At 40.6% G+C, this 12,876-nt stretch overlaps 1 protein-coding gene across 1 annotated transcript; it reads right to left on the minus strand.

The window, feature by feature from the left end:
- Positions 1–11,270: 11,270 nt before the first annotated feature.
- On the minus strand, positions 11,271–11,915 carry LOC115668159 (uncharacterized). Its single transcript, XM_030589656.1, has one exon. The coding sequence runs from the start codon at positions 11,913–11,915 to the stop codon at positions 11,271–11,273; it is 645 nt and encodes a 214-aa protein (XP_030445516.1).
- Between the last annotated feature and the right edge of the window lie 961 nt (positions 11,916–12,876).

Genomic DNA, 12,876 nt, shown 5'->3' on the forward strand with positions numbered 1-12,876 from the left:
TTTTTTATGAATTTTTTATTATTATTTTTGGTGATTTTTTCAATTTTTTTTTTTAAAGATTTATTTATTTATTAAATTTCCCACCGGGAAACGAACCGGAACGGTCCGGTTCGGCTTGACCGAACCGGGTGTCGCAGGTTCCGGTCGCCGGTCACCTTCTCCGGCGGGCACGATGCCAAATGGCGTCGTTTCCATGGAATTTCATTTGGGCATTTCCCCGAACACCTGGTGAGCATGGTTTTATGTTTCACGTTTTCAAGGCCGTCGGTTTGAACCAAATTCCGACGACCTTTCGGCCATTTTCCAGCATCAATTCTTGGTAACATACTAACTCCACATTGTCCTCTGGCCATTCAACCTATTTGATTCGTCACTGGACTATCGCCGGCCAGTGAAAAACTGACTCAAAAACCTAAACCTAAAAAAATGATCAAATCTACTCCATAGGTATTCAGTTCACTAAATTAATCGCCTTAACCATCTAGATCGATTCTAGTCATTAACAAATCATCAAACAAGGTCGAAGGAGGCTAACTTGACAGGCCTATGGCCACGGTGGTGTTGTCCGAGCTCCGGCGAGATGGTTCATAGGGGTGGCCGACTCGGTTTATGCATTTTTAATGCCCGAAATTCAATCAAACAACACCAAAAATGATCAGAAACAAGTTTTGAACATCCTAAAATACAGAACCATGATCAGAATGATATGAATGACAAGGTTGAATCAAATCGTATTTTCTAGAATTCTGGAAAAACCGTGACTATGAGCGATGTTTACATTCTTTGTTCGATGATCAGAAGAAATTGTCGAATTGATCCGCGCTTATGGAGTTGTTCCTTGACACTTGAACTTCAACATGGTGGTCTTGGATTCGTCGGAAGAGCTCTGGATTCGCTGATCGAGCTGGATTTTCAGAGCCTCACGATCAGTTCTTCACTGATCAACAGTGGAGGAGGTCCTCCTTGAACGATCGATTCGCCGGCGCCGTTCCGTTCACCGGCGCCGGACACTCGATCAGTAGACCTCAACTTCCTATTCTCTCTCTAGATTTTCTTTGTTTTCGCGTTGTTTCTCTCTCCTCTCTCTCTCTCTCTGGCATTTCGTCGAATAGCCTCTCTCCTGCAATGTTCAGTTTTTTCAATTTTTTGTAGCTCGATTTCCCACCCAAATTCAGTTAAAACCGACTTAGAATCAGTTAGGATTGATTCTCTGGTGCCAGCTGGCGATTCTCCAGCTGGCCAAGTCAATTTACACGTGCTAGATTGACCGGGGAAGATTCACGAAGTCGCGAGCACGAACTGAAATTTTCTGGGTTTTTAATGTGTTATGGGCAGTCGGGCGAAGAAGACGGGTAGCCGGGTCGGGTCAGGTTGACCCGGTCGACCCAGCAGGCTCAATTTTGTTTAAAAATCCAAATTAAGCCCAATTTCAACAGAATTTTCAAAATTAAACCCCTAAATTGAATTCCTCATCACATTTTGAACCCAAAAATATAATTTTCCCCAATTTTTTATAAAATCATTTCCAAGATTTTTAAATTTTTGTATAAGGGTTATTGGGGTTTTGTTTAATTTGATGTCCTAATGACCTGATTAGGAAAAATTGATGCCAAAGTTGCATTACCCACATCTGATTAATCCTAGAAACGATGGTCTCATGGTTCGACAATTTCATATTGGGCACGATTCCCAATTTGGGCTTAAAATTCTTAATTTTCAATTGAATTTTAGGTTTTTTTATTTCTTTGACAAATTGTGCAATTGGACCGACCATTATGTAATTCAAGGTCCCAGAATCATTTGTTGTGAAGACACTATGACTTAAAAATGACTAGAAAAGATTTAATTGCATTTTTGGTTCAATTCGAGTTTGATTTTGCCCAATTTTGGGAAAAACATATACCCGATTGAGATTTTTCAAAATTGATGATGTATTAATGAAATTAGATTTAAAATAAGACTAATGACTATTTTTATGGAATTTTATGATTCCATTTACTATTTTTCTTAATTTTCTCACTTATTTTGACTAAAAGAAATTAAGGAAAAATGCAGGAAAATGCTAAAAAATTTATTTTTGGTTTAGAAGTAGGTGTCTAAGCTTGGCCAAGATTCCTAGTCTTAATTTTGAGATTTTTGAAAATATGAAAAAAAAAATGAGCTAAAAATTAGGTGTCAACACCTATCAAACAGGGATGGAAGCCTCATAAGCAGCCACCTAGGAGGTTTGCCTCTGAAATCAATTTGAAAATCAAGGAAGAGATCGAGCGAAAGCTGGTTTCATTGAAACCGCTTGGTATGTAGAATGGCTTTCGAATATAGTCTCGGTGAAGGAAAAAATGGGAAATTGAGAGTCTGCATAGACTTTAGAAACCTTAATGCAGCGACACCGAAGGATGAATATCATATGCCTGTTACCGATATGCTAGTTGATTCCGCGGCTTGCAATGAAATGATATCTTTGATAGATGGTCATTCAGGGTATAATCAAATCTTTATCGCGAAACAAGACGTGCCCAAGACGGCTTTCAGGTGCCCAGGCGCGATAGGAACATTCACATGGAAGGTGATGCCTTTTGGTTTGAAGAATACCGGAGCTATATGTCAGAGAGCCATGAATTCGATTTTCCATGACATGATTGTAGATTTCGTGGAGGTCTACATTGATGACATTATAGTCAAATCGGCAAAGGTAAGTCATCTTAACTATCTTGAACAGTTATTTATTAGAATGGAGAAATATCAACTAAAAATAAACCTTCTTAAATGCACGTTTGGTATAAGAGCTGGAAATTTCTTAGGATTTCTAATCAACAATAGGAGCATAGAAGTTAATAAGAATAAAGTTAAAGCAATTTTAGAATTGCCACCTCCGTCTAATAAGAAACAGTTGCAAATGATTCTAGGAAAGATAAATTTTCTTAGACAATTTATTGCTAACTTTTTTGGCAAGATAGAAATGTTTTCTCCTTTATTCAAATTGAAGAACCAAGAGGAGTTTGTGTGGAAGGAGGAACAACAACTTGCCTTCGAGAGGATGCCACTGAAATCAGGAAGGCCGTTGAAACTCTATGTGTCGGCCACCGTTACAACTATCGGGAGTATGCTGGCGCAAGAAAATGACGAAGGCAAGGAACGTGCGATATATTATCTTAGTAGGACGTTAAATGAGGCCAAGAAAAGATATACAACCATTGAGAAGATCGGTTTATCATTATACTTCGTATGCACTAAACTGCGGCATTATCTTTTGCCAGCAACTGTTCATGTGATATGTAAAATCGATGTCATAAAATACATGCTTATAAGGCCAATAGTGAGGGGCCGTTTAGCAAAATGGTCATTTACTTTGTCCGAAATGGATTTGGTTTACGTGCCAATTATAGCGATAAAAGGACACCAATCACGGATTTTATCACTGAATACCCATGTATTCCGGTCGACGAAGATGAATTTGCAAATTACGCACAAGTGATTCCATGGGTGCTGTATTTCGATGGATCGAGTACCTCTACTTCATTAGGGATCGAAGTCGTAATAGTGTCTCTGAGAGGTCAAAAGACAAAAGTTTAAAGGAACTTGGACTTCAAGGTTGCGTATGATAACGATTCTGTGCCCGGAAACAGATTCTGCTCAGAAATAATTCTTTTTGATTCTGTGCCCGGAATTGATTCTGAGCATTTTAAGGCGTTTGTTAACGGCCCAAAATTCCATCCCTGGAATAGAAAAAGAACAGAAATGCGTTTGGTAACACCACAAAATTTCTTTTTATTAATAATATTTTTAAATATTTTAATATTTCTTTCTTTTTTTTCTTTTCTTTTTTTCTTTTCCTCCTTCTTGGCCATAGCCTGCTCGCCGGCCATGACTGGTAAAATATTTTTTTATTAATAATATTTTTATTAAAAGTATTTTTTCTTGTTTTTGGCCATGGCTTGGTCGCCGGCCATGACCGGTAAAATATTTTTTTTATTAATAATATTTTTTATTAAAATATTTTTATTAAATATATATATTTTTATTTTTTTGGCGATGGCCTGGTTGCCGGCCATGGCCGGTAAAATATTTTTTTTATTAATAATATTTTTTATTAAAATATTTTTATTAAAAATATACATTTTTATTTTTTTGGGCCATGGCCTAGTCGCCGGCCATGGCCGGTAAAATATTTTTTATTAAAATATTTTTATTAAAAATATATTTTTTTATTTTTTTTGGCCATGGCTTGGTCGCCGGCCATGGCTGGTAAAATATTTTTTTTATTAAAATATTTTTCTTAAAAATATATATTTTTCTTTTTTTGGCCATGGCCTGATCGCCGGCCATGGCCTGTAAAATATTTTTTTTATTAATATTTTTTTTATTAAAAATATATATTTTTTCTTTTTTTGCCATGGCCTGGTCACCGGCCATGACAGGTAATATATTTTTTTCTTTTTTATGGCCATGGCCGGTAAAATATTTTTTATTAAAATATTTTATTCTCTTTAGATCCGGCGAGGGCGGTCCTCGGGCCGGACATTAGAAGCTAAATTAAAAATCAAGAAAAGGAAGAAGAAAAAAAATTGATTCTCAAAATTGTTCCTAGAATTAAGAAGCTACTTTTTTATTTATTCTTGATTCTGCTCCAAAACTGATTCTGGGAACAATTTTTGACAAAATTGTGCCCAGAATCAAAAAATTAAACAAACGCATTTCTATTCCCAAACTGATTCTGGGAACAAAATAACAGAATCAAACACTGTTTGGCAAGTTGTCATGCGCAGCCCAAGTGTTCTAACAATCAAGCTGAATATGAGGACTTGATTGTCAACCTATACATATTGGTCGACATAGCTATTCAATCGGTCAAAATAATCGGAGATTCCCAACTCGTGATAAGACAATTGAGAAGGGAATATCAACATCTTAACGAGAACATCATTGAACTTTACGTTAAGGTAAAAGAACTATTAGCCAATTTGCTTGATTCAAGCTGGTTCACATAATGTCGTACCAAAATGTGGATGCTAATGAGTTAGCGCATATGGCATCCGGTTATCGTGTTACTAAAGAACTAGCTCAAATAATAATTACTGAGATGAAGCGGCTACCACCTATGTTAGAATGGACAATGGTGGTGGAAGCTAGACCGAAAGAAAATGGTACTGATTGGTAGATTCCCATTATTCAATACTTAAAAGAACCCCAATTGCGAGACAAAAGATTGAGATGGCAAGCACTAAAATACGTGATGTTAGGGGATGAGCTGTACCGGCATACCGCAGACTGACTATTATTAAGATGTTTGAACAGAAACGAGGCAATCTTAGTGATGGCTGAAGTCCATGAAGGCATATGCGGTGCCCATCAAGTGGGTATCACTAGCTTACGTTAATATTTCTATTAACACCCTTTTGGTACTGCTAAACTTATCATGGTTATTATCTAAGTTGTCATGCATTTGTTTTTTAACCATTTTCATGCCAAAGCCTTAGTCCACTAAGTGATCATGCATCTTGTTTTTGTGTTTTCATTTAAGATTCTAAACTAATCCTATTTTAGTCTTGTAACATTTTGAAATTCGACCCATTTTCGGGATTTATGAAATGAATATATATCTTCGATGCTCTTTAGCTAAATTTCACTTGGAATTGATTACTCTTAATAAGACTAATTGTTAGGGAATGGCTAACTAGGAATTAAGTACGTGGATCTAAGAACTTGACCATGGATTATTACTTCGACCATAAGGATTGACGAGGGGATATTTTGGGCCATTATAGACCGATCCAAGGATGATTATGGAATGGTTCGCCAATGTTATACAATTGGATCGCGAGTAGTTCCTCTTGACCATTGTATGAATTTCGAATGATCCTAAACCTATTTCGAATGATCGTGACCATCGGAACTAGTGATTGACCCTTGCAATTACATGACAACCGAGGTTGCCATGGCTTGAGCTTAAATCAGTTTTTGAAGAAAGATGATTGGGAACTCGTCCTCGTATCATTAGACGTCCTTGTTCCACAAAAAAATTGGAAACAAGGAAACGTGTGGAAGTCCAGCCCTCAAAGCATCATCATATGACTGGTTTGGTGTACTTCCACACATCCTTAATAAAACGTGCATATGCTTTTATTGAAATTCAAATGATAAGGCCATATTACAACATATACTACCTTGGACCAACGGCTCAAGATCCAAGTGTTCATTACAAATCAAAGATTGAATTAAAAGAATCAATCGAACTAACAAATTGATCTCACGCAGGGGAAAACAAATGAAACAATAACGAATGCATCGACTTGAAAAGAAGGGTAAGAAGCATCCCTACTCAGCAGGATCGGTAGGTGCTCTGGACGATCTGGCTTTGTCATGGGTTGAGATAGCACCAATAAAGTCTTCATTGAAGAGATTCGCCATAAACTCGAAGGAAGTCTCTTTCTCTTGTAACATCACAGGAGGTCTGGGAAATGTCTCTTTCAAAGATGGAGGTAACAATCTTTGTCGACTGTTCGTCTTTCCATTTGGGTCTTTGTGATCACCTTGGCCCTCATGGCTTCCATGGTAACCTAAACATTTCTTGTTCTTCTTCATAATGGATTCAATTGACTTAAAGATACCTTGGGAATGCTTCCCCAAGCCTTTTTCGAGGGTGTAACCGTTTTCAAGCAAGACTTTGCTTGACATGATTGCGGGCTTTGACATTTGAGGAATTTTCATCATTGTCCCAACGGGTACATGTGCAATCGAGACTAACTTGAATGAGTGGAAACTCGATTCCTCCTTGATTTCAGGCTCGACATATGGAATGGCGGTGTCATGGAACACCTTAAAATCCGTCTCGACATGTATGGTAACGAGTTTGTCATCCATCACGAATCTCACTTTTTGATGGAGGCTTGAGGGTACAGCTCCGGCGGTGTGAATCCACGGTCTACCAAGTAGGCTAAAGTTGCTTGGTATATTCAGTATTTGGAAAGTGAGCGAAAATAGCACAGTCCCAATCATGAGCTCTAACTCAATCTCGCCTATAGTTTCTTTCTTCATTCCGTTGAATGCTCGCAGGGGCGTCTTAGCAGTACGAAGTCTGTCTTCGTTTATTCCCAATTGTCGTAACGTAGCCAATGGGCATATGTTTAGGGCCGACCTATTATCAATGAGAACTCGTGACAAAATTCTGTCTCGATACTTAACGGATATATACAACACCTTAGAATGGGAATGTCCTTCGGGAGGGAAGTCCTCATCGGAAAAAGAGATTTGATCCTTCAAAAGGATTGCCCCAACGAATTCTTCGAGTTGAGCATCATCAATAGAGTCAGGCACATGCACTTCATTCAACACCTTGAGTAAGGCATTCTTATGTTTCTCGGATAACTTGAATAAATCCAATAAGGAGATTTGGGCGAGCATCTTCCTTAATTGGTTCATCACATTGAATTCACTAGTTTTCACCATGGCTAGAAATTGCTTAGCATCCTCTTTAGTCACGGCTTTCTTTTCGACTCTTTCTTTGGGTAGATAACAACGACCCGATCAAGTGATGACGTCGATTTCATTTGTTCCGTACTTCCATGGAACGGATCTTCTATCAAACTTGGGAGTGACTTCAATAGTGATTTCTTCACCTTCCATTAATGGTGGTCACTCAACACAACAGGCTCAAAATCATCACTCGAGAGCTCAATTGATTCAAAGTCTTCAACTAACAAATTAATAACAACAGGTTCCAAACCCATCGGCTTGATTTCATAATACGTGGCTTCTTTGTACAAGTCAACCAGTACGGGCTCAATACCCATCGGCTTACTCTAATGGTCATCCTCTTCGGAGAGGTCAATCACAACGGGAGTACTCATAGCCACCATCCCTTCGTCATCCATTCCCTCCCATCTGTCTGGAACAATGTCCTTTGGGTCAATGAAGAAACTTGGTGGAGATGAATATTTGACAAAAATGTCATACTTCCCACTTGGTTGACCTAAAGTATCAACCACTTCACCATGTTCACAAGCGGTTGTTACAAATTCACGATCTCAATGAGCTCTTCCTGCATCAAGCTCAGAATCCATGTAAAAAACATGCTCCTCATCTTCATTAATGGGTATAGGTTCTGTCACATCTCGAACCAACTCACGATCGATACGATGTGACCGACCATGACCGGAACGAGCCCGTGATTCAAGGAAAATCGTTAGAACGTCCCGTTCGTTTTAAATTAAAGCGCAAGCGGAAGTAAAACAAACGAGACAAATCCAAGCAAGATAAGCAAACTTCGCACGTTGTATTTACATGATGGACTCGTGCTTATTTTACATGCCCTATCTCGGGCCAAGCAAGCCGCATACTAGATTTTTCATATGCCTATTTCAAAGGCACCTCCGCGTACAAGCCATATAAACAACAAAATTTGGCTTGGGTCCCTAGCCTCTTTACGCCTACTAGCTTCTCGCTCTCGCTCGCTCCTCGCTTCTTGTTCGCTCCTCCCCGCCCTCGTCCGCATGGCCGTCCTCACGCCCCGCCCATGGCCGATCCCGGAGCCAACCCGCCCGTGCCATCAAAGGGACCGCTAAACCCATGAAGGGGTCCGACCCAATCCCCGTTGGCTAGGCGGTACCAAGCCACGTACGGGTGCGGGACAAGGTCTTCCCGGCCTTCGTCAACCATTACGTACGTCATAATCCGGTGGTATGCACGGTTCTCATGGGCATCAATCACCATCAGTAGCTCGGCTCTCATCTCGATGGGATTACCAAACCGGGTCGGGGGAGGTGCCATGTCACGGACCTAAAAAAAAGAGGAAAACAACGGGGAGTGAGTCGAGGAGACTCAGCAAGTAAAAACCTTAATACGAGCGAGGGCATATCGATCGTCATAACATGCGTTGATTCTTACTGTACCGGCCCCAATGGTTACTCAAACAAACGTGCATGCCAAGTACAACAAGAAAACTTCAAGCATGGTTATTTCATGGTCATCTCGCCTCGGTTTAAAGTTTGGAAATGAACGTCATGCAAAACATGAAACAAAACAAGCAAGCCATCTAAATTCGACATCGAATTACCAAAGAAACAAGAAACGGGTCGAATAACCACGATACGATGTATCTCAACGTCCTTTCCCGGCATTAGGGAATTTACTTACTCAACAGGGTAAAACAAGAACAGGAAAGGGAACGGCGGAACGGGGGCCGAGGGGTCTCGGGTGGTTCTGGGCTCACGGCGATCTCACGGCTCACGGGTTTTCGGGTGTGAATTGAAGTGGCCGAGCACTCTCTCTCTCTTTCTCGGTTAGCTCTCTCTCTCTTGCTTGTGAAAAAGTGTGGCAAATTTCTCCTGATGGCATCTATTTATAGAGAGGCAAAATTTGGGGCCAAAGTTTGGATGAGGTAAGCGCACGTGTCATTGGAATATGAGGTAAGCGCACGTGTCATTTGGGCTTTGAGGTCATCGCTTACCTCGCAGCTTCATTAATAACAAGGGACAAAATTTCATGATGAAGAACCGATAATTCTCTCTCTCTCTTGGCTCTCTCGGCTCCCCTCTTCCCTTGGCCGAAACTCACTCTTTATTTGGGCAAATAAATGGTGCCTTGGTGACTCAAGGGCTTCATAAATGGGATCACAAATGGCTGGTCAGAAAATTATTACATGGGGACACTAAGTCAAGCAAGCATTAATGAAGGCAATAATGGAGAAGATAAGCTTGGACTTGGTCAAAGGCTTCTAGGTTCTTCTTTGCAGCTCACGTGAGCTCCTATGCTGCTTATCTAAGGGCTGGTTTCTGTCCAAAATCACTCGGATCAAGAGGCTCTCGCAAAAACATGCAAATAACGCCTAAAACGAACCCCGCATCATACTTAGATTAATCACTTTCCGAGGTTTTCCACGACAAAACATGTATAATAATCTCGTTCATCCCGAGGTTCGGCGCGGGAATGTCCTCAAATATCACCAAAAGACATCAAGTCGAGATTCCAACGTTCTCATATAGAAATTGATAAATCTTTGAAATCTGATAAAACCGGACAGTTTTGCACTGTTCACGAAATCGGACTTGAAAACATAGTAAATGGACTCCGAAAATTCTCAAATTTGAATATGTCATAAAAAAGGCCTTAAAAAACATTTTTCATGAAGAACACGAAATCTGAATCTCTCTTTAAACAACATTTTTAGTAGCTCAAAGACAGACTAAAAACAGTTTACTGGAACAGAATTCTTGTTTCTCAAAGTAAGCTCTGTCCATAATACAAATCATCTCGAAAAATTCCCAAATTTATATATGTTATAGAAAAGGAAGTTCTCAACAAATTTTGTGAAGGAAACTTTTCCAAAATCGGCCCAGAAAAGCTTGTAGAAAATAAAGTAAGGGTGAACATCACCGAAATACCCATTCTGGGCAGCTTTACACTGTCCGAAAATCAGGCCATCGCACCACTCATATCAGCTCCAAAAATTCTGAAATTAAAGTATGTAAAACTTCAAGATGTTTGGATAAACGTTCAAGAAGAAAGTGTTTGGAAATTAGGATCACAAAATTCTCCCCAAAAATAACAAAATGAAGGGGTACAAAAGATCCGAAATTTGGTTTTCCAAAACAAGAGTAAAAAAATTTAGTTCCGATTGGAAAACCATCAAACTTAAACCATAGCCATTTTCCAAGGACTGAAATTGAGGATGCTACAATTCTTCCCCTATAAAAGAATTTCGTCCTCGAAATTTAAAACGTACCTGGGATTTAACTTACCTTTCCTTTCGAAGTGTGACACACCCCTCATTAGTGACACCTTCAGAAAGACATAGTCGCCTACCTGAAACTTAAGCGGTTTCTGGCGCTTGTCAGCCTAATTCTTTTACCAACTTGTGCCATCCTAAGTTTTTCTCTACTTATCTGGACAGCATCTAAGGTGAGTTGGACTTAGCTCTGGACCCGTGACCTTCTTTTCCCGACCTCGTTGCAACAGACTGGAGTTCTGCAAGCTTGACCGTATAATGCCTCGAATGGTGCCGTCTCAACGCTTTGTTGATAACCGTTATTACAGTTGGATTTCACCTTCCTTTCTGAAGGTAGCCCTGCTTAGCTTTTTCGGAAAACGCCAAAAATTTTCTTTATGGAAAATCTTCTAGCTTTGGCTTCCCACGCTTCCGCTGCGCCACTCTGATTTATCTTTTACCATCCTTAAATATTTCTTATGCTTGCTTGGATCTTTTAGTACATTGAAACGTCGTATATAAATACTATGATAAAACAGTACAAGTACAGTTCCAGTCACCCGATTTATCAAGTCTCCGTAATAACATTCTTGGAGTTTTCCGCTTCCTCTTGAGTAATTGCATAAATCCTTCCCAGAGCTGGAGGACGATTATCATGCGGTGGAACTCCTTTTTGTTGTATCATCTGTGGTTGTTGTGACTGCTTCACTTGCTGTCGTTGCGGGCAGTCCTTTATGCGGTGGCCTTGTTGACCACAGCCAAAACATGCTCCCGTTTGTTTTGGACACGGAGCATTTCCATGAAACCTTCCGTAAGTATGGCAAGCATCACCTGCAGTGGAAATTGGCTTTTGATTTTTGATCTTTTTGTTGGGAGTGGAGAAACGGTTTTCTCCCGACATCGGTCTCTTATCATGATGCTGGTTGGATTGAGAAGCCGGATGATAGGACTTTCCTTTGTTAGTCGCCGTGGCAGCTCGTTCCAAGGACTCTTTCTCCACCAGCTGAGCTCGTTCATACAGCTCGTTGTAATCCTTGAGGTTCAGCGGCACCAACTGTCTTCGGATGTCTAGGTTCAAACCGTCTCGGAATCTTTTTGCCCTTTCTACTGGATCTTCAATAAATTTAAGGGCGTACCTCAATAGTTGAGCGAATCTTGCTTTGTACTGGTCCACTGTCATGTTGTTCTGCTGAAGTTGCAAGAATTCCTTCATCTTTCGGTCATGAGCACATTCGGAAAAATACTCTTCGTTGAATGCTTCAACAAAAGTATTCCAGTTGACAGCAGCATTTTCTGGGAACACGATTTCCTTGGTCGCTTTCCACCAATAGCTGGCATTACCTTCAGTTGATAGGCTGCTAAGGTAACTTTCTCTTCCTCTGAACATCTCAAAAGCTCAAATGCTTTCTGGAGTTCATCGATCCAGGATTCCGCTTCTTCGGGATCTCCAGTTCCGATAAACTTCGGGGGTTGGAGCTTTAGGAATTGCTCGACCAATCCGTGCATCGTACGGCCACCATTTCCATTTCCATTTCCATTTGCTGCCACATTCTCAGCATTAGGCATTCGTTGTTGGGCCTGCTGTCCCAACAGTTCTCCTACGGTCGCCAGAGCCTGCAGAATTCCGTCTATTCGGGGGTCTTGATTTGACTTCCCCTTCGAGGTCGCGGTCGCAGCCAGGTTCCGAGCACTCATATTGGTATTCTAAGGGATCTTTCTACAACACAAGAATAGGTCAGTGGTCACAAACAATTATTAGCACACAACCTATTCAACCACAATCAATCATTCACATGCCCAGGGGTGTTTCCTAGCTAATTACCCCAACTTCAACGCACCTTATCACTCCAGGTCTTTATTTCCGCTTGGATTTCAGAATTGTCCTCCCCCATTCAGTGCATAGTTCGGTTTCTTCCTCTCTTACCTTTCATTCTAGAAGCCTGCCAGGAGCCGCACCTTGTTCAGGTCTTCAACCTCGGCGACCACTCTTGCTAGAAGCCGTACCTTGATCAGGCCTCATGCCCCGGTGTCCACTTCATAGCCAAGAGCTGCTCTTTGATCAGGTTCTACCTCGGCGACCACTCCCCGCCCTCATCAGATTGGGTCCTTTCAGGATTCCACAGCCTCTTCTTGGCTCAACACCGAACTTGCACTTACTGGAGAGGAACCGGCTC

Source organism: Syzygium oleosum, unplaced genomic scaffold, assembly GCF_021117445.2.
Source record: "Syzygium oleosum isolate NSW1041296 unplaced genomic scaffold, Sole_v2.1 Sole_v2.19, whole genome shotgun sequence".
Lineage (NCBI taxonomy): Eukaryota > Viridiplantae > Streptophyta > Magnoliopsida > Myrtales > Myrtaceae > Syzygium > Syzygium oleosum.

Excerpts from the sequence above, each read along its gene's own strand:
- LOC115668159 (XM_030589656.1), bottom strand. The coding sequence starts at position 11,915 with ATGAAGGAATTCTTGCAACTTCAGCAGAACAACATGACAGTGGACCAG.